Source organism: Alexandromys fortis, unplaced genomic scaffold (assembly GCF_014885135.2).
Source record: "Alexandromys fortis isolate MF-2015 unplaced genomic scaffold, M_Fortis_MF-2015_v1.1 scaffold_370, whole genome shotgun sequence".
In the NCBI taxonomy this organism is placed as follows: Eukaryota; Metazoa; Chordata; class Mammalia; order Rodentia; family Cricetidae; genus Alexandromys; species Alexandromys fortis.
In genome coordinates, this window is record NW_026068242.1 from 47,482 (window position 1) to 74,938 (window position 27,457).

General features: G+C 51.9%; 4 protein-coding genes across 9 annotated transcripts in view; 1 reads left to right on the forward strand and 3 right to left on the reverse strand.

Annotated features, from left to right (window-relative positions):
• The window catches only part of Zcwpw1 (zinc finger CW-type and PWWP domain containing 1), a 32,204-nt gene extending 31,778 nt beyond the window's left edge, over positions 1-426 (reverse strand). For all 6 annotated transcript variants that reach the window (XM_050131166.1, XM_050131165.1, XM_050131163.1 and 3 more), the window contains exon 1: positions 288-426. The gene's annotated coding sequence lies outside the window, so the exon portion shown is untranslated. The remainder of the gene's footprint in view (positions 1-287) is intronic.
• A 1,137-nt stretch (positions 427-1,563) lies between these two features.
• Positions 1,564-6,221, forward strand: Mepce (methylphosphate capping enzyme). The gene is made up of 4 exons (XM_050131149.1): positions 1,564-3,653; positions 4,767-4,985; positions 5,424-5,550; positions 5,641-6,221. Exons 1-4 carry the CDS (start codon positions 2,076-2,078, stop codon positions 5,691-5,693), a joined length of 1,977 nt encoding a protein of 658 aa, XP_049987106.1. The 5' UTR covers positions 1,564-2,075; the 3' UTR covers positions 5,694-6,221.
• A 1,911-nt stretch (positions 6,222-8,132) lies between these two features.
• On the reverse strand, positions 8,133-10,275 carry Ppp1r35 (protein phosphatase 1 regulatory subunit 35). The gene is made up of 4 exons (XM_050131150.1): positions 9,043-10,275; positions 8,707-8,962; positions 8,484-8,620; positions 8,133-8,391 (listed from the first exon to the last, which is right to left on the reverse strand). The coding sequence occupies exons 1-4, from the start codon at positions 9,268-9,270 to the stop codon at positions 8,218-8,220; spliced, it is 795 nt and encodes a 264-aa protein (XP_049987107.1). The 5' UTR covers positions 9,271-10,275; the 3' UTR covers positions 8,133-8,217.
• A 9,071-nt stretch (positions 10,276-19,346) lies between these two features.
• On the reverse strand, positions 19,347-26,493 carry Spacdr (sperm acrosome developmental regulator). The gene is made up of 3 exons (XM_050131159.1): positions 26,173-26,493; positions 25,433-25,741; positions 19,347-19,773 (listed from the first exon to the last, which is right to left on the reverse strand). The coding sequence occupies exons 1-3, from the start codon at positions 26,233-26,235 to the stop codon at positions 19,531-19,533; spliced, it is 615 nt and encodes a 204-aa protein (XP_049987116.1). The 5' UTR covers positions 26,236-26,493; the 3' UTR covers positions 19,347-19,530.
• Positions 26,494-27,457: the final 964 nt, after the last annotated feature.

A 27,457-nucleotide genomic window follows, 5' to 3' on the forward strand; every position in this document is an offset into this window, starting at 1 on the left:
CCAGCGACTAAAATATGGGAGGCCTCACCCAGTCAAAGCAGTCAGCGGCGGTTCGCCATTCCCTCATCCTGACCAAGAATCCCACCCTAAAAGCCTCTTGCCCTCAGCTCACGCTCGACCTTACTGTCCCTCAAGACCTCATTTCCCGCCACGACACGGGGCTGTCTTTGGCGAGTGGTTTGAAGATCAGCGACTCTGAGGAGAAAGGGTCGGCCGCAGCTCTGAAGAGACAATTCCTCCTCGGCCAACCTAACACCTTCCTCTGCGGCTGGATAAAAGCCAACTACCTTCTGGGGCGACGAGGGCCTAAAGAGGAGGCGCAGCCTACGCTGTCGCTGCCATTCCGCACACCTTCTCCACCGCGACCTACTTTTCCCGCCACCTAGAGAAGGCGCGAGGACACGGACCGATTCCGCCGCCAAGCGGCGCGCGCGCGCTCCAAGACGATGCGCATGCGCAGCTGGAAGCCTCTTTGCGTCTGCGCAGCTGGGATATACCGCCATTTTCCATACTAAAGCCTCGTGAAACTACAAGTCCCAGAATCCTCCTCGCAGGTGCCGTTTTTTCCATTAGGCAACGGAGCGTCTGGGGCACTTGGTTCCCGAATCTGTCTCAAATCGCCTCCTTCCTGTTTTCATGCAATAACCCTTATCTTTTCGTTTCCTTCACGCTTTTGCATTTTGTTTGAGACCATCTTGAGCTCCACTCTTGCCTGTCCAGTGGCAGAGGAACTGGCTGCCATCACTGTGGGGACTCGGCATCGGATCAGTGCTTCCCATTGGCCGGGGCAGGGGGCCCTAAGCGAGTGCTTAGCCTTTCCCGCCCACACTCCCGCGTGTGTTAAGTGCTGCAGGAGCTACACTAGCGGGTGGGGACGGATGCGCAGGCGCCCGAGTGTAGACGTAGGTGCGGGGCGGGAGGAAGGCATGATTCTCTAGGTGTTCGCTGTTGCAGGAAGGAGGGTTGCGATGACGACTGGGCCTTTTCCGGAGAGGGGGAACCTGGACAACGTCGGATGTTTTAGTGCTTTTTATTATTGTTTTCAATCCAAAGGCTATTCTAAATTATGTATTGCATTTTATTGATAACAGTTCTTGAGGGAGTGTGCTTGACTCCTTCGCCTCCCTCCAGCTCCCACAAGACCTTCTAATTCTAACTAGACGGGTGGAAGACGGACGGAGACCTGTCATGAATAATTCATGGACCCGCCCCTTGCGTTGGGGAGACACACCCCCTCGGGAGCGTGCTGACGCACGCTGCGTGGACCTAACCTGAGGAAGCGACGTCACGCTCCCCGCCCCTAGGGCTGAAGGGGCGGAGCATCGCCTCCAGCACGTGTCGCCCCTTCTCCCCGCGCAAGCCCCGGAGGCTTGTGCGCAGGCGCGCCCTGGGAGGGGCGGGGATGGGGGAGGAGGGAGGCGGGGCGGGGAGGTTGTTGGGTTTAGAGCCGGGCGGAGACCTCGGAGCCCCATTCCTCGGGAACCAGGGTCGGGTGTCAAGGAGACCTTTTCACGGCGGCTCCCGTTCCCCGCCTCCGGTGGGTGGGAGCGCACGGCAGAGACAAAGGCTAGCAGTAGGGCTTGGACGTGGCGGCGAAGGGAAGTGGGGTGTCCGTGTCGGGCAGTGGGCGTCTCGGGCTGGGGGAGGCGGCCGGGGATGGGGGGCTGTGTTTAAACTCTCGGAGCCGTTAAGTTGGTTCGCACTGCCCCGTGCGCGCGCAGCCCGGGTGGTGGCGGCGTGCGCATGCGTGGGTCCTGGGCGAGCGAACCGCGCGCCCGTCGTGCGCGCTCGCGGCGGAGTGGTAGTGGCGGCGGCGAGGGTGGCGGCGCACGCGCAGTTGGCGCCTCGGCTTGTCCGGGTCTCGCGGGCATCTTGTTTTGGTCTCGCGGGCGAGTGGGGCGCGCTTGGTGTGTCGCGGGAGGGAGGTGGAGGCGCTTGGGCGCGAGGCAGAGCTGCGCGCGCACTCGGGGAAGGGGCGGGAGGGAGGCGGGCTTCGGAAGGGTTTGCAGGGGGCTTCCCCGTGATCTCGTCTCAGTCCCCTCGCCTGGGAAGGGGGAATTAAACAGGGGGAGGAGATGATCGAGATGGCGGCGGAGAAGGAGCCCTTTCTGGTGCCGGCCCCGCCGCCGCCGCTCAAAGAGGAGTCGGGCGGAGGGGGCGGCCCCGAGGTGCGATCGCACCGAGAGGCTGCCTCCGGGGAGCCCCGCGACGGGACGGAACGCGGTCCGGGCCCACGCGCGCACTCGGCCGGGGCCGCAGCCAGCGGAGGGGGCGGCCCCCAGGCACAGGCACATGGGGAGCCCCACGGGCGAGCCACCGCTCCTGCGGACGTGGAGGAGGAGCGACGGGGAGGGGGCGGGACGGACCTGGGTCCCCCGGCCCCTCCTCGACCTCGCAATGGCTACCAGCCCCACCGACCCCCTGGGGGTGGCGGGGGCAAGAGAAGAAATAGCTGTAACGTGGGGGGAGGGAGCGGTGGAGGCTTCAAACATCCGGCCTTCAAGAGGCGCCGGCGGGTGAATTCGGACTGCGACTCGGTGTTACCCTCCAATTTTCTTCTGGGGGGCAATATATTTGATCCACTGAACCTGAATAGCCTCCTGGATGAGGAAGTAAGTAGAGCGCTCAATGCAGAGACCCCAAAGTCATCCCCACTTCCGGCCAAGGGGCGAGACCCTGTGGAGATCCTCATCCCCAAAGATATCACTGACCCGCTCAGTCTCAACACTTGCACTGATGAGGCCCATGTAGTTCTGGCCTCGCCACTCAAGATCGGTCGCAAGCGCCATAGACACCGGGGACCGCACCACCAGCAGCAGCAGGCGTCTGGAGGTAACGATAGCCACGCCGTGCTGCCCGCTGACCCTCTCACCCCCTCACTTCAAGGGGAGGGTGCCACGCAGCAGCAGCACAGAGGCCAGAACCGCGATGCCCCTCAACCCTATGAACTCAACACAGCCATCAACTGCAGGGACGAAGTTGTGTCTCCCCTTCCGTCTGCCCTGCAGGGCTCCTCAGGCTCCCTTTCTGCCCCTCCAGCTGCCTCAGTTACCTCTGCACCCTCATCTTCCTCCTCCCGACACCGCAAACGCCGCAGGACTTCCAGCAAGTCGGAGGCAGGGGCTAGGGGTGGAAGCCAGGGTTCCAAGGAAAAGGGCAGAGGGAGTGGGGGAGGCCGCCATCACCACCCACCACCTGCAACTGGCTTCAAAAAGCAACAGCAAAAGTTCCAGTATGGGAATTACTGCAAATACTATGGCTATCGCAATCCTTCCTGTGAGGACGTGCGCCTTAGGGTGTTGAAGCCAGAGTGGTTTCAAGGCCGGGACGTCCTAGATCTGGGCTGCAATGTTGGCCATCTGACCCTAAGTATTGCCTGCAAGTGGGGCCCAGCCCGCATGGTTGGGCTGGACATTGATCCACAGCTTATCCACTCTGCCCGCCAAAATATCCGACACTACCTGTCCGAGGAGCTTCGTCTCCAAGCCCAGACTTCTGAGGGTGACCCAGGGACAGAAGGGACTGCCACCGTCCGAAAAAGGAGCTGCTTCCCAGCCTCACTGACAGCCAGCCGGGGTCCCATTGCTGCACCCCAAGTGCCCTTGGATGGAGCAGACACATCTGTCTTCCCCAACAATGTTGTCTTCGTCACGGTAAGAGAGTCCAAAGGCTCTTGGAATAGGGTCCAAGTGTGAAGATGAGATTAAATAGGAATGTGTTGGGGGGAAGGTCATGACCTAGAGGTATATTCCTGCATCTGTTCCTACAAGAACCATCTCCTGGAGAGAACAGTCTGGATTGGCCAGAGAATCTACTGGGGGTGTTGTCTCTCCTCCTATATAACCTGGAAAGTGGGATCTCTACCTTCAGGCTCTAACACCTGGTATTTTCTCCTGAATTCAAGGATCTCAGCCCCAATATGGGTGGGGACTATAATCCAGACAGTCCACCTTCCCTTGAGAGTAACCTCTACTGCTCTGTCCAGGTAGAACTTTGTCCTCACATCTGAGGGAGCATGAGATTGAGTGTCTTTGGGGGAGACTGGTGGCACTCCAATACATGTACCGTTTGGGGTCTTTAGTAGGGGCCTCATTTGCATCAGCTGCTTTTTGTTTCCCTGGATACAGCACACACTGCTTAAGTTACTGTTCAGGAACCAGCAGGCTTGGCTTTCGGTCTTTTCCATGCTGACTCTGAATAGCAGGAGAGGAGAGTTCCCAGCCTGATAGAGCATGTGTCCCTGTCTCCACTAGCTTTCTCCATTGAGCAGTTGTTAGCCCATCCAGAGGAATATGTGTACATGGCTTAGCCTGAAAAAAATGCCTTCCTGGGAAGTAGTGATGAGTTTACCTTCCAGAGCTTCCTAAGTCTTTCACTTCATTGGAGAAAGGATAGGTCTGAAACATTAGAGCCCACTGAAGAGCCTATATGGAGCCGCCCTGTCTTTAGAACCACCGCCTGTGTATATGAGGTCCCCTGGGCTGGGGTCTCGGGAGCATTCCAGTATTCCTCAGTTACCCTCAGATGAGTAGTTAGATTTAATCTGCCCAGGCTCCCTTTTAGGTGTGTTTGGTTTGGCACCAGAAAAGGGAGAAGAGAGAACATGAGACTGACAGAAGGCGCTGGCAGGACGAGCCTCAGAGAAGAGGGCCACCAGAGCCCACGTGAGGTTGTGTGTCGGACTTTGTCTCAGAGTCTGCAGGTGGTTGTGGGCCATTGGTCCTTCGTCCCTCCTTCTGACCTCTTTGCCCTCCTCTGGCCCTTAGGGTAACTATGTCCTGGACCGAGATGAGCTGGTGGATGCCCAAAGACCTGAGTATGATGTGGTGCTCTGCCTCAGCCTCACCAAGTGGGTGCACCTGAACTGGGGAGACGAGGGGCTAAAGCGCATGTTCCGCCGGATCTACCGGCATCTGCGCCCCGGGGGCATTCTGGTCCTGGAGCCCCAACCATGGTCGTCCTACTGCAGGAGAAAGTCTCTCACGGTGAGTTGGGTTTCTGTGGAGATGGGATAGTCATGTTTTTATTTTCCTGGTGGTTAAGCCCAGACCTTGCACATGGCAGGGAAAGTGGTCTCTCTACCAATGAGCTACATTGTTTTGGGGGTTCGATTTGTTTTGTTTTTCTAGACAGGGTTTTTCTGTGTAGCCTTGACTGTCCTGGAATTTGCTCTATAGACCAGGCTGGGATCAGACCTTTTTTTATTTTGATCCTAGCTAAGCTGCTGCCCTGAGCTGGCTCTGTATTGCAGGCTGGTATTGAACTTTTCATCCTCCTGCTTCAGCCTTCTAAGTACCTGAGGTGGCTGGTGTGGACCACCCTACCCAGCTCAGACTTGCTGCGCAAAGACAAAAGGATGTCATTCTTGGCCAGGGAAAGAGGTGGTGAGCTAAATTTGACTCTCCACTTCCCTGTTTCCCCAGGAAACAATCTATAAGAACTACTTTCGAATCCAGCTGAAGCCAGAACAATTCAGTTCCTACCTGACGTCCCCAGAGGTGGGCTTCTCCAGCTATGAGCTTGTGGCCACACCAAGTAACACCTCCAGAGGTAAGAATGGCTGGCTTTTCGCTCGGGGGAGGTGCTAGCCCTGTGGAGACTGTCAAGGTCCTACCCACCTGCCTTGTGTGCTTTTTCCAGGCTTCCAGCGTCCTGTGTACTTGTTCCACAAGGCCCGGTCCCCCAGCCACTAAGTGGCCTTCTGAACAGAAGGTGTGAGGAGGCTGCCCTTGCTGCTCTGAAGACCTGGGGGAAGAGGAAATTATCCCAAGGTCTTTCCTGTCTAACTCCAAAAAGTTTCTTTTCTTGGATTTGTAAAGAGAGCTTTTCTTAAGTTGCTTCCCCAAGTCTTCTCCCCAACACCTCTGGCACTTGAGTAAGCCCAGCTGTGCTGGAATTACATCAGCTTCCTCTCCCAGCCTGCTGGGCTGGATGGCATGGACTGTTTGCTGACTCTGTCCTCCTAGGGCATGGGAAGGGGGAATGTCAAATTATCTAGCCCTTCCTCCTGTTCTCCGAAGGAGATTCCTGCTTCTCAGCCTTTGTTCCTAGCTGCACTTAAGTGGACCATGGATGGACTAAGGGTGTTAGAGGGGAAGTTTGTTAAGGAGACACAGGTACTGTGAAATCCTTCCTTCTGCTGTCCCCCGTGGGAGAGGGAGCTGGGTTTGGAATGTGAGAACAGCACAATAAACTTGGTAACTAGGGCAGTGGCCCCTGCACCTGTGTCTGGTGCTTTCTGGTGGGATGGTACCTCTTAGCAGGAATCTCGTGGGGTGAATTTTGCTGGTTGTGGTACAGGCAGGCTGATCTTGAGGTTTGAGGCCAGCCTGGGTGGGCTACATAATGGAGCGATATCCTGTAGGGGTGGAAGACTGTTAGTCCCTGTTGTAGTTAGGGTTGATACTCCTGTGATGAACACTATGGCCAAGGAAACTTGGGGAAGAGTTTATATTCAGTTTCTACATCCGCATCTCAGTTCATCATTAAGGGAAGGGCAGGGACCTGGAGGCAGCTGATGTAGAAGCCATGGAAGGATGCTGCTTACGGACTTGTCCCTCAAAACTTGCTTAGCCTTTCTTATAGACCCCAGGACCACCAGCTCAGGGATTGTTCCACCCACAATGGGCCAGGCCTTATTCCATCAATCACTATGTCCTTCATACTTGCCTATAGCCTGGTCTTATAGAGCCATTTTCTCAGTTGAGGCTCCCTCCTGATAACACCAGCTTGTGTCAAGTTGACATAAAACTAGCCGGTACCCTTACTGCTGAAGAAGAGGGGAGGGGTAGAGCAAATTTTGGTATGTAGCTTATTGAGTCCAACTTAGTTTCCTTCTAAAGAAACCGCAGACAAGTGTGTATTTACGGGAGTGTGATGCAGAAGGCTGAGGGCTTGGCAGCAGGGGTAAAATAGAGCTCTAGATAGGTACCAGTCCAGAGGCACAAACCTGCTTCAGGACCGCTGGTAGAATGAGATGTTTGGGTGGTTGCAAAGTGGAGGTCTCCATTGCTTTGTCAAGGGTTCCTGTAACCTTGGACATTGAACTCTCAGCACTGTTCTGTTGGACATGGGTAATACACAAATGAAGCCTGGACAGTCTCCTGTGGAGCAATTAAATGATAACATCCTCATTTGGGTAAATACTTTTGTTTAGAAGTATTTGAATAACCAGATGTTGTGATGCAGGCCTTTAATCCTCTGCCTGGGAAGCAGAGGCAGGCAAATCTGAGTTCAAGGCTAGCCTGGTCTAAATGAGTTTCAAGACAACCAGCGATAAAGAGACAGATTAAAAATTGTCGGGCTATGGTGACTGACACCTTTAATCCCAGCACTCAGGAGGCAGAGGCAGGCGGATCTCTTGAGTTCAAGTCCAGCCTGGTCTACAAGAGCTAGTTCTGGGACAGGCTCCAAAGCTACACAGAGAAACCCTGTCTTGAAAAATCAAAATAGCCGGACTGTGGTGGCACACGCCTTTAATCCCAGCACACAGGAGACAGGGGCAGGTGGATCTCTGAGTTTGAGGCTAGCCTGGTGTATAAGAGCTAGTTCCAGGACAGGCTCCAAAGCTACAGAGAAATCCTGTCTAGAAAAAAAAAAAAAAAAAAAAATGGAGCAGAGTGTGTAAGGGGGTGCATTTTTGTTGTGGTTTTTGAGCCGGTATCCCCTAACCTAAGGTGGGCCGGGAGCTCCTGCTCTTGCTGTGTCTCCCTCACAAGTGTTCCTCACCATACCCAGCCAAAGTGGAAACCAACGCGCTTTGACTAGTGTTTGTGCACACGCTGCACACATACTCTGGGGATTGAAGCCAGGGCTTTGTACATACTTAACCAAATGCTACCACGGAGCTGAACCTACCCAGCCTGAAACCACTTAGCTCAAACTCCTTGAACACAGGATTCTAATGCTCGGCCTCCCAAACCCTAGGACTTGGCACCATAATGTAAAGCTAAGTCTCAAATTCTAATTATAATCAGAAGACAGGTGACTTAAGTCTGACCCCACTTAGTGCTTTCCACTTGCCATCACTGAGGGGGGAGAAAATTCTCACCTACACACAGCTTCCAACTAGGAGCAAAGTTGCCTTTTAAAAAAAAAAAAAAAAAAAAAAAAAAAAAAAAAAAAAAAAAAAAAAAAAAAAAAAAAAACGAACTAACTTTATTCTATGAGGAAACAACTTTAACAGAAGTACAGACTAGCAGTACAGAGCGTTGAGGGCTACGCTTCCCAGCGCCTCAGCATCCGGTGCATGAGAAAGGTATCTTCTGAAGGGCGGGGCCGGGCTTGAAGCCTTAGCGGGGGCAGTCCGTCCACTGTCAAGTGCGGAGCCTCATAATACAGAGTCTCTGGGTTGCACAGCATGGTCATGTCTGGCCCCGGCCCGAGCGCCTCCTGTTGGAAGGTAAGGCCCAACGCAAGGTTACACTCGGGGTGGAGGAAGAGCCCAGGGAGAGGAGCCCGGGTCCCTGGATCCCTTCCTTCACCTTGGGCGGCGGGACTCGGGGCTGGGGTGGCAGCATGGCCAGCTTCTCCCTCAGAGCCGCGTTCAGAACCTGCTCCTCCGGCACCTGCAGACTCACCAGGTCTCGGTAGAGCCGCTTAGAGCGCGGCACGTTCAACCCTGCGAGCGCACGAGAGGCGGGGGTGGGTGAGCAGCGCCCTTCACTCAGAAAACCGCCGCCGGGGCCGGGCGCCTGCCCCCCTCACCCTCCGCCACCGTCTCCTCCACCACGCAGCGGGTCTGGAACGACTTTCGCAGCTGCTCCTCCACCGCCTTCGCGGCATCAAACTGGCCGCCGGCGACGGCGGCGCGCGCGCTCTGCAGCTCCAGACTCAGGGCCAGGCTGCTCTGCGGGGCCGCCACCTCCAGCGGCTGCGGCGCCGCGGGATCGTCGCTTGGGGAACCGGCCGCGAGCAGCGGCTCGGAGCGGACCGGGGAGGACGGCGCCAGGTGGAATCGAACCTGAGAGCAGAGGGCGGAACGGTGAGCAGAGGAGTCCCGCACGCTTAGCCAGCGAGGGGCCGGGCCACGCCGCCGCTCACCTGCCGCCCCCTCCGGCCGCCGCCCCGCCGCCCCTTCCGCCGTCCCGGGCTGCCGCCCCGCCGCTCCGGACTTTCGGGCAACGGGCTCGGGCTCAGGCTCAAGTCCAAGCCCGGCTCGGGCTCTGGGGCTCGCGGCTCCGGGGCTCGCGGCTCCGGGGCTGGTCCCGGGGCCTCCACGGCCTCTTCGCCCTCCATAGATTCCAACTCGGACGCCCCGTAGCCCAGCATCTCGCCGTCGCTGCTGGGGTCCCGGTCGCCTCTTTCCTCCGACCCCTCGGGGGGCTGCCACTACCGGAAACCGTTAGCCCTTACCCATCGGAGTAACAACAAGCCCGCCGCGACACCCCATTGGTGCTCCTGGGTGTCATTCCCATCGCTTCACCCTCCAGCTTCCGGGCACACTTCCGCCCTCACACACCGACTTCGCCCTTAAGGCGGGGCCTTAGGGCGCCAGTGCGTAGATACCCTACGGATCCCCAGAAAGTCTACTTGTCCTTTCGGGAACGCGGATGTGGCGTTCTCACCTGTCAGAATCTTCTTCGCGTTTGTTCTGGGATTACAGTGTTAGTCCTCTTTCACCGAAACAAAATGGTCACGGCTCTCGTATCTGGACGTCCTGTGCGGTGTCCCCACAGCGTTCCTGACGGCTTCGGTCACTTCTGAACACCGATCGGAGCGGGCTTCGTGCAAAGTCCCTGAACTCTTGTATTTGAGTAGGAAATGCTATAGGAATTTAGGAAATAGCACTTTACGTCCACATCCTGGTGGCCGGAAAGATGGCTCCAAGGTTAAAGGCGCTTGCCACCTAGCCTGACAATCTGAGCTCAATTCCAGGCTCACACGGGGTGGAACGAGAGAACTGACTCGCATAAGTTGTCCTCTGACGGCACTTCAACACACACTAGTAAAATCCACATCCTAATCCTCCCACGCACGACAAAAGACCTGAGAAGCAATGACAGCTTGGGAGTCGAAAGCAGAAACGGATCAGGAATTCAGGGCTAGCCTTGGCTACATAGGGACTTGGTGGACACTGTGGGCTATGAGAGACCCAGTTAAATAAAACCCAAAATTGTGACCTCTGATTCTATAGCCTTGGGCTATTGATAACTTGTACACACGTGTTCACCTCCCCTTACAGCCCCAGACTAGTAATAGCCTTCAACAGATAAAGGGTTAAAACGTGGTATATAAATATCATAAAATAGCACCAAGCAATACTAGGGAACGAATTATTGGTACAGGGCAGCTGCTGGAGCAGGCGATCCTCCTGCCAATCTGCAAAGGCACACAGCGTGTAGTTTCTTTTACACAGTTCAGAAACAATAAAAGTTTAGCTGTGGTAATACGAAACTGTAATACCAGTCTGTAGGAAGCAGCACAGGAGGAGGCAGATCAGGAGGTCAAGGTCGTCCTCAGCACTCAGAGAGTCTGAGGCCAACCTGAGTTTTAAAAAAAAAAAAAAAAAAGAGAGAGAGAGAAAAGATAACTAAAAAGAGCTAAGGGGAGAGGGAATATAGGAGAGTAGAAACCTTTCTGTATTAATTCTTCGCTTGTTCATTTGCTTGAGACAGGGCCTCAGTACGCATCTCTGACTGTCCTGGAACTCACTCTGAAGATTCTCCTGCCTTGGCTTCCTAGGTGCTGGAATTAAAGGCGTGCACCGCCATGGCTGGAGACAATATGATTTTTTTTTAATCTTCACATTTTATTCTCTTAGGAGACAGAGAAAGGAACCGCCAGCTACAACATTGCCTGGTTCTGTGGTTCTTTAACAATAAAACAACAGAGCTTTCATCTCTGTGGAGGATCTAGGTGGTCATAAGTTAAACACCTGCTGAGGCTGCATCCCTTGAGCAGGGGCAGGGAGCAAGCGTAGAACTCAGAGAATTCGTGTTAAAGGGTTGCTCAAGGATCTACCCAAAAGGCCATCAGTAATGGGCCCCACTGCAGCTCCCTAGAAAACGCAGGCATGCCGTAATCCAGAGGTGACACCCAGGAGACAGGAACGCCAGAAGTGCCAGAGGTGGAGCGCACTAGGAGGTGGCTCATGAATAAAGTGCTTACTGCACAAACATGAGAGTCTGAGTTCGGAGCCAGGTGGTGGTGCGCACACCTTTAATCCCAGCACTCAGGAGGCAGAGGCAGGCGGATCTCTGTGAGTTCGAGGATAACTTCTTCTACAAGATTGAATTTCAGGATAGCCAAGGTTATACAGAAAAACCCTATCTAGAACCCTCTACCCCCATAAAGAACCTGAGTTTGGATCCCCAGCATCTATGGAAAAGCCAGGTGCAGGCCGGGCGGTGGTGGCGCACGCCTTTAATCCCAGCACTCGGGAGGCAGAGGCAGGCGGATCTCTGTGAGTTCGAGGCCAGCCTGGTCTACAGAGCTAGTTCCAGGACAGGCTCCAAAGCCACAGAGAAACCCTGTCTCGAAAAACCAAAAAAAGAAAGAAAAGAAAAGCCAGGTGCAATGTCTGTAACCCCAGTGATAAAGGGTGAAGACTGATGAGTCTCGGGGGCTCATCAGACAGACAGCCTACCCAAAACATTGAGTTCCACGGGCTGGAGAGATGGCTCAGTGGTTAAGAGCACTGCCTGCTCTACCAAAGGTCCTGAGTTCAATTCCCAGCAACCACATGGTGGCTCACAACCATCTATAATGAGATCTGGTGCCCTCTTCTGGCCTGTAGACAGAATACTGAGAATACTGCATACATAATAAATAAATAAATCTTAAAAAAAAAAAAAAAGAATCCTGTAGTACTCCAAAACATTGAGTTCCAGGTTCATGTTGAGTCCCTGTCTTAACAAATAAAATGGGCAGTGACGTGATAAAGACATCTGGTGTTCATCACTACACACACGCACACATGCATGTGGTACCTGCACCTGAACATACATTTCAATTGTACTTTAATAAATAAAGCTTGCCTGAAGATCTGAGACTTAAACATTCTTACTGGTCAGCCTTACAGACCAGATTATGGTAACACGCACATTTAATCTCAGTAGCCATAATGATATGCACCTTTAATCCTAGTGGTGCATGCCTTTAATCCTAGCCCCAGATAGGAATATAAGACAGGGAGAGACCGCTCTCAGAAACACAGTCTCATTCTGAGATTCCTACAGGCAGGATCACCATTTCAGACTGAGGTCAAGGTAAGAGCCAGTGGCTGACTGTTTTTGCTTTTTGGATATTCAGGTTGAACCCCAATTTCTGATCCTGAGTTATTAATCGTGCTTCATACAGGTGCACACACATGCTGGTGGCACCTGTACCAGAACACACAGGTGCACACACATGCATGTGGCACCTGCACCAGAAAACACAGGTGCACACACACGAGTATACCACACATACTAACTAATGCTGATGGCTGTGACAGCAGGCTGATCGCTGCACATTGCATACAGTAGAATAATTCTGTGACCTAAAGGTTCCCCCCTAATGCACAACACAGCTCGCATCTTAAAGGTAATGAGGTGTTTTATTCTGAAGCCAGAAAAGGAGTGACCATGGTCCAGAGTCAGATCCAGGTTACCTCCGAACACCACGTTCCAATGTGGCAACAGTGACATCAAGATTTTACATCAACAAAGAACAAAGAAAGTCGTAAGTCCAGGTATTTCTCAAGTACCTGGGTGGGAACATCAGGCAATGGAGTCGCAGCCAAGAGAGGCCACCTCTGCCACAGAGCTCAGATTTAATCCAGTGACGTTCTCAAACCTTCGCGTCAGTGCAAACTGCTTGAACTTTTCTAAAAAGATTTTATCTGAGAGTCTCCAGGATGTTAGGGCAAACGCAAGAGGTAGGCAATAAATGACTTATTAGGAGAACTCAAGATAGTTCGTGTGTGTGTGTGTGTTATAGATATTTAATTAGTTTTACTTTCCACATTTTTTTATTTTTTTTATTTTTTGGTTTTTCAAGACATGGGTTCTCAGGGTGGCTCAGGCTGTCCTGGAACTCGCTCTGTAGACCAGGCTGGCCTTGAACTCAGAGATCCACCTGCCTCTGCCTCCAAAGTGTTGGGATTAAAGATTGCTCAGCGAGCAAAGGTGCCTGCTGCCAAGACTGACAACCTGGATTTGATCCCTGGGAACCACATGGTGGAAAGAGAAAACCGACTCCAGCAAGTTGTCCTCTGACCTACACACACAAACACACACATGTCATAGCATGAGTTAGCCCAAACTCACATCTAAAAATAGATAAGTTAAATTAAAATTTAAGGAGGGGTCCTGTGATGTTGCCCAGTGCAGAGCATTTTCCCAGTACAACAACAACAACAAAAGGTGCCCACCAGGGTGGCCTTGGGCTGCATCTTTTCCCTGTCTTCCTTCCCTCACATCCTGGCTCTCAACCTCTCTCTCCTCCCTTGCATGTCCTTTGCAACATCCTGCCCAGTTCCCATTTCACTGTTCCAGCATCAGATGAAAGATGTGTCAAGAATTCTGACAGAGAGCCAGAGAGCCGGGTGGTGGTGGCGCAGGCCTTTAATCCCAGCACTTAACCACTGATCCATCTCTCCAGCCCCCCTTCCTTCTTCTTGATTACGGCTGGTACCAGTGACTCCATTTTCTGGATGGAAAATGTAACTTCAGATATGTTACGTACCATGAAAAACTAAAGCCCAGTCGCGGGTGACTCTGAGGTGGACCTCTTTCCTCTTTTTGATTGTTTGGTTTTGAGACAAGGTTTTTCTGTGTAGTCCTGGCTGTCCTGGAACTCTCTCTGTAGACCAGGCTGGCCTCGAACTCACAGAGATCTGCCTGCCTCTACCTCCCGAGTGCTAGGATTAAAGGCGTGTGCCACCACCATCCCTCTGAGTTGGACTTTTCTGATCGTTGGATCACGTGGTTTAGGAGAGTTCATGAAGAAGAACTAGCACCTGGATCTGAGAGAAGGGCTTTAATTTTTTTTAAAAAAAAAATATTTTTATTTAATGTACACCAGATGTGTGTCTGGTGCCCCGACAGGACAAAAAATGGTGTCAGACCACCTGGAACTGGAGTTGCAGTAGGTTGTGAGTGGCCAACAAACTGGGGAACGAACTTGGATCCGCGATTAAAGCAGACGATGCTCGTAACTGCTGAGCCCAAGATTTTAGTTTTTTAATGAGACAGGGCTCTGCTTTGTACCCTAGGCTGGCCTTAAACTTACCAAATAGCCCAGCATGCTTTTGAACTTGCAATCTTCTTTCAGCCTCTCAAATGTTGAAATGACAGGCGCTGGTCACCATACTGGGTGGGAGAGGATGTTTTGGACAAAGATATTCTTTGGATTCCCGCCCCCCGCAAGGATGACAGATAGCTACTGAAAGATTTAAGCCCATAAGTATGTCCAACCTGCAGTCTACATGCCAGATGCGTTCCAAGACAGCCAGGAACGTGGCTCAACACATCTGTAGATGACAACATCACAAAGTCAGAAGGTTAGACATGCCTGGGTAAGCAGAGGAGTGGTCAGTGGACGGTGGGAAATCTTAAGGAAGCAGAGAGGAGTTTTTCAGGTGTAGTGGTGCACGCCAGTAGCCCCAGCAGTCTGAACACTAAAGAGGGCTGCAAGTTTGACTCCAGCCTGGGATACATGGGGAGACCGTGTCTGGAAAGGAATGGGGAGATGTTGGGGAGTAGCTCAGTTGAAAGGGTGTTTATAGAGCATGCATAAAGCAGTGGGTTCAGTCCCCAGCACAGCTTTTAAAAGTCAAGCATGGTATTCCTTACCTGCCTGTGCCTGTAAGCCCAGCACTTGGGAGGTGGAGGCAGAAGGGTAGGGAGTTCAAGGTCATCCTCAGCTACTAGGGAGTAGCCAACATGGGCTATAAGAGACCTGATCTCAAAAATACGCGCATAAATTTTTAATTAATTTTTTAAAAGAAGGCAGAAGAATGAGGGAGGGGGAGAAGGGACAGAAAAGGTACCTTTCTTTCAATCCTTGCAGTTATCTCTGCAGTTAGAAGACCCAGGATGTTCTCCCTCCTGTCAGCCCTCCTCTGATAGCTCTAGTTCTCTCTCTAGGGCTCTGTGCCTGGAGACCAACTAGGTAGCCTGAGAAAAAGCAAGTTCTACACACGGGACCCATCCATCCCCACCCCCATTGCTCTCACAAGCCTCCCTGCCCCTGCTTGGCCAAGCTCAGACAGGACTACGGAAGGAGCCAGGTGAGATGCCCAGAAGCTCGCAAGGCTGCTGGCTGGGTTGGCTGTCCTTCATCTGCCTCCCACTCTTGATGCTGAAGGACAAGTGAGGATGGTATTCCTTTCCACCAGCCCACAGCTGCTGGCCCAAAGCCAGTTCCTGGGCCCGTCGTTACCTGCAATGTTATTTACCGCTGACTGCCTGGGCCTGCCTGTTTGGCCCTACTGGACCCTCTGTGTAGACTCTGAAACTGCTTCTCTCTCTCCCTCCCTCCCTCTTCCTGGGTTTAAGCCCCTTGCCTCTGGAATAGCTGAAATTACAAGAGCTACCGCCCAGACCCAGGTAGCTGTGGCACTTAAGGGATCCCAGAGTTTGGAGATCTGGGATCAGCCACAATGTCTTAGACATAGCTTCACTGGGAACCTCAGGTCTCAAGAGTGGAGAGTCCCGAGACTGAGGGCATGGCTTAGGCAGGTAGACTCTTACAGGGTCAGGAGTTTAAAAAGTCATCCTGTTTTCATAGTGACTTTGAGATCAGCCTGGGATACTGATAAGTTCAAAGCCAGTCTGAGCAATTTAGTGAGACCCTGTCTCAAAATAAAAGGAGAACCAGGTATATAATCTCTATGACCCCACCACCAAGAAGGCTGGGGCTAAAGGGTTGAGAGTTCCAGGCTAACCTGAGCTACAGTGAAAATATGTCTTTTTAAAAGTATGGGGCTGAGTCGGGTGCTGGTGGTTCACACCTTTAATCCCAGCACTCGGGAGGCAGAGGCAGGCGGATCTCTGTAAGTTTGAGTCCAGTCTGGTCTACAGAGCGAGTGCCAGGACAGGCTCCAAAGCTACAACAGAGAAACCCTGTCCCCAAAAAAGCAGTGTATATGTACATATGTGTGTATGTATATATATTTACACATACACACACACACATACGGGGCTAAAGGGATGGCTCACTAGTCGCAAGCATGGACTACTCTTCTAGAGGACCTGGGTTTGGTTCCCAGCATTCTGCAGCAGCTCACAACCAACTGGAGCTCTAATCTGGGTACCATGCATGCACGTGGTGCACAGACAAAAGTAAGCAAAACACCTTTATACATAGTACAACATTTTTTAAAGAAGTATGTGTGTATTGGGGGTGGCTGGGGAGATGTTCAGTCAGGGAGTAAAGGGCTAGCTTGCTGTGCAATCATGAGGACCTAAATTCAATCCCTGGCACCTGTGTAAAGAGCTGGGTATGGTGACATACATTTGGGTTGTTTTTTTTTTTTTGGTTTTTTTTTTTTTTTGGTTTTTTTTCGAGACAGGGTTTCTCTGTGGCTTTGGAGCCTGTCCTGGCACTAGCTCTGTAGACCAGGCTGGTCTGGAGAAGAAAAAACAGGTAGGACCCTTGAAGGCCACCCAGCCTAGCAAAANTCGAGACAGGGTTTCTCTGTGGCTTTGGAGCCTGTCCTGGCACTAGCTCTGTAGACCAGGCTGGTCTCGAACTCACAGAGATCCGCCTGCCTCTACCTCCCGATGGTGACATACATTTGTAAACCTAGTGCTGGAGAAGAAAAAACAGGTAGGACCCTTGAAGGCCACCCAGCCTAGCAAAATGGGCAAGCCCCGGGTCCTGGAAAAAAAAAAAAAAAAAAGATGTGCTGGGCCATGGTGGTGCACGCCTGTAATCCCAGCACTAACTCCCAGGAGGTAGAGGCAGGCGGATTTCTGAGAGTTCGAGGCCAGCCTGGTCTACAAGAGCTAGTTCCAGGACAGGCTCCAAAGCTACAGAGAAACCCTGCCTAGAAAAACCAAAACCAAAACGGAAAAAAAAAAAAAACCCAGGTGGGGCGTGGCTGAGGATGACACCAGAGATCTATTGCCTCTACGTGCACAAGTATGCTCACGTCCCTGAACATTCACGTGCACACACATACACACACACATGGCGGGGGGGGGGGGGGGGGGGGGGAGAGCTTGGGGGTGTGGCTCGACTGTTATGAACTGTAATGTAAACATCTGCTATGCAGGAGATCTGATATGTGACCCCTCTGAAAGGGTCATTCGACACCACCCCTCCCCCAAAGGAGTCGGGACCCACAGGTTGAGAACGGCTGGGGTGGCTAGCGCCTGGGTTTCCTAGTTGATTCTATCAGACCATCCCTGCCTGCTACCCTTTATGCTTCCCTTGCTGTGGTGCCCGTGTGTGTGTGTGTGTGTGTGTGTGTGTGTGTGTGTAGTAGCATGCACAAACCTTCGTGTGTGTGTGTGAGTGAGCATGCACAAACCATATGCAGATGGAGGTCAGAGGACAGCTTGAATTGTGGGGGTCATTTCTCCTTCCACCATGTGGGTCCCCGGAATCATACTCAGGTTGTCAGGCTCAATGGCAGCTGCCTTTACCTGCTGAGCCATCTCCTGGGCCTCCGCCTTATTTTTGGAAACGGTCTCTTGGTGAATCTGAAGCTTGCCCATTCTGCTAGATTGACTGACTGATACATGCCGCCGCTGTGCCTGGCATTTTACAGGGGTGCTGGGGATTCAAACTTAGGTTCTCACTCTAGGTAGTCTGACCTTGACCCTCTGATCTTCCCACCTCTGCCTCCCTGTCCTGGGATGACAGGAACATGCTGCCTTGCCTAATTTGTACAGAGCTGGGGATTGGACCCAAGGCCTGTGTGCACTAGGTAAGCCCTCTACCAGCTGAGCTGCAACCCCACCTGTGACTTTCTGAATCGCTATCCAGTACAGCTACCAGCCTTCCTTGTCTCCTCTCTTCCCTTCTCTCCCTCTTCTCTTTTACCCAACGAACATGCTGCTTCTTTAGCCCCAAGCCCTTTGAACCCTAACGTCTGCCTGTGAGTGGACGAGCAGAGAGAAAGGGGTGGGGCAGAACTGTGTCCCCAGGGTGCCACGCCACCTCTTATTTCCGCCTGCATCTCCCTCTCGGTTCCTATGCACCCCCTCACAGGATAGTCCACCATCTCAGCTAATGGCTCACAGCTCCTACTTGGCCTCCTCAGTCCACCCTGACCCCCATGCCTCCCCAACCCTGCTCAGAGCCCACATGGCTTCCAGACAACCCTGGGAAGCATTGCTGTCCAAGGCTCTCAGGAGGGCACAGAGAGCAGGACCAAAACTTGTCCCAGCAGAAGAATCTCCTACAGCCCCAGTCGGGCATCCAACATCCAAGCCTGGTATGACGTCACGTTCTTGTCACCCCAGCACACAAGAGGTCGGTCTCTCTCTGGCAGAAGGAACAGGCAGTTCAAGGTCATCTTCAAGCTGCGTGTTGAGTTGGAGCCCAGCCTGAGCGACAGGATGGCCTACCCAGGCAGAAGTGCCCACCACGAAGCCTGACAACCTGGATCCACGCCTGCGATCTACACAGTGGGAAGAGAGAACCCATCTCTCCTAGCTGACACCCAGTCACTGGCACACCATGGCACACACCCACATGCATACGATGCCAACAAAATAAGGAAGTACACGTGTAATTGAAAATGATTAAAAAGCAGAGCGGGCAGCTGAGGATGTGGCTCAGTTGGCAGGATGACTGTCTCATCCCACATACATAATGGGCGGCCAGATGGGACGACGAGGGACTTCGTCTCAGCGACAAAGCTGGAGACGGATCAACAGTTAAGGCGCTTGCTGCTCTTGCAGAGGATTGGAGTTTGACCCCCAGCACCCACACTGGGTGGTTCACACCTGCCTGTAACTCCAACTTGAAAGTACCCAACACCCTTTTCTGGTACCCCCACACCCCCACATGGACATCCTTAGCTGGAGGGCCTTGGATGGATTCCTAGACCACCCTATCTTATGGAATTGCGAGGGAGAAAAGCCAGGGTTGCTGCCCCGTGGGCATAGCTGCTGCTCCATGAATGGATGCTGTTGCTATGGTTACTGGCCAGGCAGAGCACTTAAAGGCAATTCAGCTCCTAGGAGAGGTGCGGATATAAGAACAGGACCTGTCCATCTCTGACATATGCAAAAAGAGACCTAGGATCTACTCCCAGGCACAACTGTGCCCCCCACTCAGTGGGAGTTTCTCTCTACCGCGCCCCAAACGCCCCTTCCGGCCTCTCTTCTTCATGAACACAAATTCCACCTGTTCAGAAACATCTGCTATTTATTCCTCAATATTTAGATCATCTTTTCTCTCACAAATCGAACAAACACAGAGAAGGGGAGTATGTTCGACCCCAGGCCTGGTCTTGGGCTTCCGATGAGAGGTGACAGTATGGTCAAAGGTCTCCTCACCAGCAACTCTGGCCCGATGGCCTTGAACCCCACCTGCCAACCTTCCTTAAGAGTGAGTCGGGGGCTTTCTAAGGATCTGGGGCTCCCCTGCCTAGAGGGGACTTCGGGCGTCCTGTTTGAGGCCCTGCACTGGGTCGGAGTGGTGGGATGTGTGGGACGCGTGGGACCGCATGTGGCCCCGCCTGCGCCTCTCCTGCCTGCGGGCCAGCTCTCTCAGCTGTTTGCGAATGACCCAGAGTACCAGGTACACTTCCCGCAGCATCTCAGCTTCCGGCGTCTCCAAGGCCGACCCGCTCTTCATTCGAGAGGAAAGTGACGCAGAGCTCATAGAAGACTGCAAAAGAAAGAGTCGTGGGGACATCAGAGGGGAGAAGGACCGGCAAATAATAAAGGGTTCATCTTGTTCTACCTCCTCCATCAGATGAGTCAGGCACCGCCTGCTCCGGGAAGTCTTCTCAGCTTGCATTAGGGACGGTCCTTCCTACCCTTGTGTTTGCCTGTGTTCCTCGCTTCTTTCATTTTCTTTCTTTCCTTCCTCCCTCCCTCCTTCCCTTCCTTTCTTCTTCTCATTTAGAGGTAGGAACTCATGTATTCCAGTCCAGACTTGAAATTGCTATGTAGGTGAGGGCTGGAGAGATGGCTCAGTGGTTAAGAGCACTGACTGCCCTTCCAGAGGACCTGGGTTCAATTCCCAGCATCCACATGGCAGCTCACAACTGTCTGTAACTCTGATTCCTGGGGATCTGACACCTTCATACCAATGCACATGAAATAATGTCAAATTAAAAAAAAGAAAGAAGTTGCTGTGTAGCCAAGGGTGGTCTTAAATTCCTAATCCTTCCACCCCTACCTCAGCTACCATGTGGTGCCTCATGCTAGGCAAGCACGGTAAGAACTGAGCCATATCTGGCCCTGTGCTGGTTTTTGACAGCCTCACATAGCCAAGAATGGGTTTGAACTCATAATCCTCCTGCCTCTGTGTGAGCACTGAGATTTTAGGCACTGACCATTTTCCCTTTTCTTCTCCTCTCTCTCCTTCCTCTCTCTCCTTTTCTCTCACTCACATCCTCTTCCCCCTCTTCCTTAATCCATTTTTTTCCTTTCTGTTTTGTTTGCTTTTGAGACAAAGTCTCATCTTGTTAACCCAGGCTGGCCGGGAACTCACTTTAGAGCCCCAAACAGGCACCAGACTTGAAGCAGTCCGCCTGCCTCTGCCTCCCAAATTGTGGGATTACAGGTGTGAGTCACCTGGCCTTGTTTTTTTTTTTTCTTTTCTAAATTAAACTTTAAATGCTAATAGATTGGAATGCGCGCATGTATGTGTGTATGTATATATGTATACGTATATATTATATATATATAGTCATATAGTCTAAGACCCTTCACCTATTTTATTTCAGTAGGAATTTTTTTTTTTTTGATTTTCGAGACAGGGTTTCTCCATAGCTTTTTGGTTCCTGTCCCGGAACTAGCTCTTGTAGACCAGGCTGGCCTCGAACTCAGAGAGATCCGCCTGCCTCTGCCTCCCAAGTGCTGGGATTAAAGACGTGCGCCACCACCGCCCGGCTCAGTAGGAAAGTTTTGTGCAACATCGGAGTAGAGGAAATAGCTTAGTGGGTAACGTATTTACTATGCAAACATCAGGGCCCAAGCACTGATCCCCAGCACCACACAATAAACTGAGCACGACAGTGTATGCCTGCAACCCAGGGCTGGAGAGATGGAGATGGATGGACCACAAGGGGACTCTCCGGCCAGCCGTTCTGGGGGCAATTGTAAGCTCCAGATTCAGCGAGAGATGCTGTCTCAGAAACTAAGGTGGAAGCCGGGTGTGGTAGTGCACAGAGCCCCAGCAGTCGGAAGGCAGATCTCTTGTGAGTTTGAAGCCATCTTGGTCTAGTCTACATGGAGAGTTCCAGGACAGCCAGGGACACAGTGAGAGCCTATCTTAAAAAGGAAAAATAAAAACAAACAAACAAACAGAGTAATAGAGGAAAATACCCAACGTTAACCTTTGGCCTCCACACAGGTTAGTGCACCTGCACATATACAAGGGCGCTCTTACTCCCTTGTGCGTCCACACAAGCACACAAGCACGTGCAACAACAGCAGCAGTGCCAATTATATTACATATGGGAGAGTGCTGGGGTCATATCTGAGCAAGGTGCTGTGCTATCTGTGTATGAGATGGTCAAGATTATGAAGCCTGTAATTTATCCATAGGGTATTATTATACCTGGGACTTCATTCAGAAATCCCACCGTTTTAAGCCGGGTGGTGGTGGCGCACGCCTTTAATCCCAGCACTCAGGAGGCAGAGGCAGGCAGATCTCTGTGAGTTCGAGGCCAGCCTGGTCTACAAGAGCTAGTTCCAGGATAGGAACCAAGAGCTACAGAGAAACCCTGTCTCGAAAATTAAAAAAAAAAAAAAAAGAAAAGAAAAAGAAATCCTACGTTTTATGAGATCCCTAGTTTGTTTCTCTCTCTCTCTCTCTCTCTCTCTCTCTCTCTCTCTCTCTCATTTCTTTTCTTTTTGGTTTTCGAGACAGGGTTTCTTTGTGTAACAGCTTTGGCTGCCCTGGAACTAGCTCTTGTCGACCAGGCTGGCCTTGAATTCACAGAGATCCTCCTGCCTCTGCCTCCCAAGTGCTGGGATTAGAGGCACTCTGGAGGCAGAAGCTGGTGGATCTCTGTGAGTTCAAGGCCAGCCTGGTCTACACAGTGAGTTTTAAAACAGCCAGAGCTACATAGTCACACACACACACACACACACACACACACACCCTCTCCACCCTTGCTTTGAACAAAACAAAAACCCAAAACAACAGGGGTTGTAAGATGCACATGAGTGCAGTACCCACAAAGGCCAGAAGAGGGCAGTGGATCCCTGGAGTTACTGACGGTTGTGAGCTGCTCTAGGTGGGTGTTGGGAACCAAACTGGGATCCTGTGCAAAAGCAATGTGCGTTCCTTAAAAAAAAAAAAAATCACTGTTTATTTTATGTGTATGAGTGTTTGCCTATATACATATGCATGTGTACCACATATCTGCCTGGTGCCTGAGAAAACCACAAGTGGGCATCAGATCCCCTGGGACTGAAGTTAGAGATGTGGGTGCTGGGAATCAAACCCAGGTCCTCTGGAAGACCAGGCAGTGCTCTTGGCTGCCAAGCCATGCCTCCAGTCCACAGACATGCCTAGAGCTACTTGGATTTCCTTTGTGTGTGTTATGTATATGCACACATGTCTGCTTAATTTGACAAAATTTCATCACCTATGCGGAACTGTGTGTGCGTCTAATAACGGAAATCGAGATCACCACAAGAATTGCTGTCATTACCCTTTCGTTGTGAAAGCAGTCTCAAATCAGTGGGCTTCTTCCCCGTCACTGTATCCTTCCTCACTACCCCCAGCAGGACTAGGGATTAAACTTGAGACCTCCACATGCTAGGCAAGCACACACCACTGACTACAGCTAATGTCCTTTTATGAGCCCCTCCCAATATGGCACCTGTGCCACTAAATCACGTGTAGGTCCTCAATTTCTACATTCTATTCATCCATTTGTCTTTGGTTTTTTAAGACAGGGTTTCTCTGTGTAGCCCTGGCCATCCTGGAATTCGCCTTGTAGACCAGGCTGGCCTCAAACTCCAGAGATCTGCCTGTCTCTGCCTCCTGAGTGCTGGGATTAAAGGTGTGTGCCACCACCGCCCGGCTTCTGTAGTTTACTTTAACAAGAAACCAGGGACGCGCCTCAGGGCAGTGCTTGCACAACCAATGCAGGGCCCTGGGCTTCACCCCAGCACCGCGGGAACTGGGTGTGGCGGTGCACACTTGTAACCCCAGGAGAGGGGTATCAAGAGGCTATCACAAACTACATAGTAACAGTGAGACCAGCCTGTAGGAGACCCCGCCTCAAAAAACTTTAAAAAAATATATAAAATGGTTGTGCCACTCCTGTTTCAATATCTTCAAGGCTCTTGTTCTCATAGACAAATTCAAATTCTACAACCCGGCCATCTATCCTGCCTTGTTGAAGTCGGTCCTTGGCTCAAGATCACTGCATTCTCTTCCATAACACAGGCAACTCTCCTCTCCCACCCCGACTCCCACGCCCACATCTCTCTGCCTCTCCCCACACCCTCACCAACGCACACTTGCTATTCTCTCTTCCTGGAACAGCCACACACACACCCTGACTTCTTCCAACTTCCCCTTAATTCTCCTCAAGCCAAGAAAACTCCTTCAGGCCTCAGTTTCCCCATCTCTTCATTGCTGGAAGCAGTGTTTGATGCCCCATGCCCAGTTCTTCATAGGATCCCCTCCTTCGGTACCCAAGTCCTCTCTACCTTCACTCTCACTCTCCTCGGGGTATCAAACCAACGTGACCTGTCTGTGGCCTCCCTGGTCTGGGTAAACCTTGCTCGCCACTCTCTTCAGGGCTTTACGACAGAAGAGGTGCCGCAAATGACTGAACAAGGGGATGGAGGAAGCCGGGGACGGAGCTTAGTTGGTAGAGCACTTGTCTAACTTGTCTAGCATCCATGAAGCCCCGGGTAGCACTCGCCAGTAATCCCAACACGGAGGCGCTGGAGGCAGGAGGGTCCCCGGCCAGGAAAGATGGCTCGGTTGGTTTAGTATTTACTGTGTGAGCATGAGACCCGAGTTCAGATCCTCAAAACCTACGTTAAAAACTGGAACCGCAGCACGTGTACCTGTCACCCTGGCACCCCAACAGTGACATGGGAGGACACAGAAGATCCCCAGAAACTCTCGGGACAGGTAGACTGTCATCTACAACAGTGACAAGAGACTCTGTGGAAGGGATGGAGTGATGGTTCAGTGGTTAAGGATACTTGCTGATCTTACAGAGGACTGGGGTTCAGTTCCCAGCACCCACAGTGGGAGGCTCACAACCGGCTGTAACTCCAACTACAAGGGATCTGACTTCCTCTCCTGGCCTCCATGGGCACCTGCATACACATGGCATGCATGCGTATAAATAAAAATATATTAAAATAAACTGGAAAAGACGGATGCCACAAGCATGCTAGGGCACAGGTGCGGCTATACTCATACACACAGAAATTTTTTTAAAAAAGAAAAGGAATTTGAGGATTAGGGTTTAGTGTTACGCGCTTTTAATCCCAGCACTCAGGAGGCAGAGGTAAGAGGATCTCTGTGAGTTCAAGGACAGCCAGGGTAGGGGCTGAGAACCTGTCTTTAAAAAACTAAAATAAGCCGGGTGGTGGTGGACACCTTTAATCCCAGCACTCGGGAGGCAGAGGCACGTGGATCTCTGTGAGTTTGAGGCCAGCCTGGTCTACAAGAGCAAGTTTCAGGACAGGCTCCAAAACTACAGAGAAACCCTGTCTTGGGGGAAAAAAAATAAGATAAATAAACAGAATAGAAATCTTGGGGCAGGAGAGATGGCTTAGCAGTTACAAACATTTGCTGTTCTTGCAGAGAACCCAGCACCTGTACCAGGTAGCTCACAGCCACCTGCAACTCCAGGTTCCAGGGGTTGACAACATTTTATGACCTCCTCTGGACAGCTGCACATACATGGTGCACATTCAGACAAACAGGAATACACATATACACATAAATAACATTTTTAAAGATAAGCAGAAATAAATTTAAATAGGAATTTCTGGCTATCCTCAGCTACATAGCAAGTTCAAGGCAAACCTGGGCTACACAAGACCCTGTCTCCAAAAAAAAAAAATGGTGATGGGGCTGGGTGGTGGTGGCGCACACCTTTAATCCCAGTATTTGGGAGGCAGAGGCAGGAGGATCTCTGAGTTCGAGGCCAGCCTGGTCTACAAAGTGAGTCCCAGGACAGCCAGGACTGTTACAGAGAGAAACCCTATCTCAAAAAAAAAAAAAAAAAAAAAAAAAAAAAGACACCAACAAACAAACAAAAAACCCAATGGTGATGGAGAAGGGACAGAGGGAAGAATGAGACTCAGGCCGGGGCTGGGACGGCACTCACCTTCCACTTACACAGTCGCCAGCCAGACTGCAGCGCCGAGACCATCAGCGTGGAAACCGAGTGGACCACATTCTGGGACAGCTGCATCAGGGAGCGACTCTTGCGGGGTACAGCGGGCATGTCCTTGACAGCGGCCAACACAGAGGGTTCAAGCACCCCTGGGCAGACATCCAGGTCAGAGACCTTGGGCTCTTTGTGGGGTTTGACCATCTTTGAAGGGTCAAAGTCCGAGGCAGTCTTCTCCTTCAGGGAATGTTTCTTGGGCTGGTCGGGCATGCTTGGCTTGGTTTCATATTTCCAGAACCGGACCTGAGAAAGAAGACACAGGGCGGGCGAGACACCTCAGCGGGTGAAAGCCCGACCAGGTGGGCTTGACAACCTGAGATGGGCCATGGCTCCTACAATGAAAGGAGAAAACCAAATCCCCGAAGTTGCCTGCTGACTTCCACACTCCATGGTATGTGTGCAACCCTCTACACAGAACAATAGAAATAAGGCACAGAGGAGAGAGAGAGAGAGAGAGCGAGCGGACCTCATGGTAAAGACAGCAAAGCCAGACATGACTGTCCTACCCCCATGTCTCTAAGCCCCTTCCCAGCCCTCATAAACCCCTACTTCCTGCCCTGTCTTGTTTAGCCATGAGACTGAACGGGAGGAACAAAGTGGTAAGGGTTGCTACGGCCCAGATGCCATGAACCAGAACGTCCATCTCATGGCCATGGTGTGTTTGTGGGACTCACCCAGCAGGTCATTTTTCGCCAAATTCGCCTAACCCATTTCAAGAATCTCCTGATCGCGGCCATCTCTCCAGACACCACACGTCCAAAGTATGGTGCTTAAGCCAGCATTTGGGGTTTGAAAGGGAAAAGGTTGTAGGCCAGCGGCCACCACCAGAGAGAATTTGTGGGTTCTGAGGAGCTTCAGGCACGGTACTGAAGGAAGAAATAAGAAATCCGAAGGGGGTGTGCCCCCCAGTGACTCATGCCTGGCCCTTCCTCCTCTCCCTGAGACAGGGAGAGGAGTCAAATGGATGAGAACTTAGAGTCAGCGAGTGTTCTAGATCATTGTGAGACCTGTCTGGCCCCAACCCCCCGAGGACCTTCCGGGGCCTTCCGAGTCAATCATTGATGACCTTGTCCCTTCTGGCTTGAGATCCAGGATAATCAAATCGACGCCGATCAAGAGCCCAGATACATTGTCTGTGGAGTTTGCTAGTTAATCATCACAGCAGTCCTTCAAGGTAAGTACTATGGAGAGCGAATACGAGCTTCACAAAAGTGGATCTGAGAGGCCTGGAGAGGTGGCTCAGCCATTAAGAGCACCTGCTGCTCTTCCAGAGGACCCGGCTCCCAGCCCGCATCACCCACATGCTAGTTTACAACCATCTCTAGCTCCTGTTACAGGGAATCCAGCACCCCCTTCGGGTCTCTGTGGGTACCGTGCAGCCACACCGTGCAGATGTATGGGCAAGCAAAACACCCAGCGCACACACACACACTAAAGATAAAACAGAAAACTAAAATGGGCATGGTGGTATATGCCCAGAATCCCCTCACTTAGATGGGGTGGGAGGAGAGAAAGTTAAAAGCCAATTTCAGCAGGTTAGGGTGATGGCTCTGTTAGGAAAAGGGACCGCGTGAGTTAGCATGAGGACCAGACCTTGGGTCCCCGGCATTCTGCGGTGAACTAGTGGGGTCACAGAGACAAAAGGACTTCTGGGGCCAGTCGGTCTAGCTCCATCAGTTAGGACCAGGTCCAGTGAGAGAGCCTACCTCAAAAAATACTGTGGGCCAGGCATGGTGGCACACCCCCTTTAATCCCAGCACTCGGGAGGGAGGCAGGATCTTTGAGTTTGAGATCAGCCTGGTCTACAACCAGGGCTGCACAGAGAAAGAAAGCCTGTTTCAAAGACAGAAAACAATAAAAACTGTGGGAAAGGGGTTGAAAAGACACCCAAGGTTAATGTCTGGCCTCCACATGCATGTGTACATACACGCACATGCATGTGCACACAGATGCAACTCA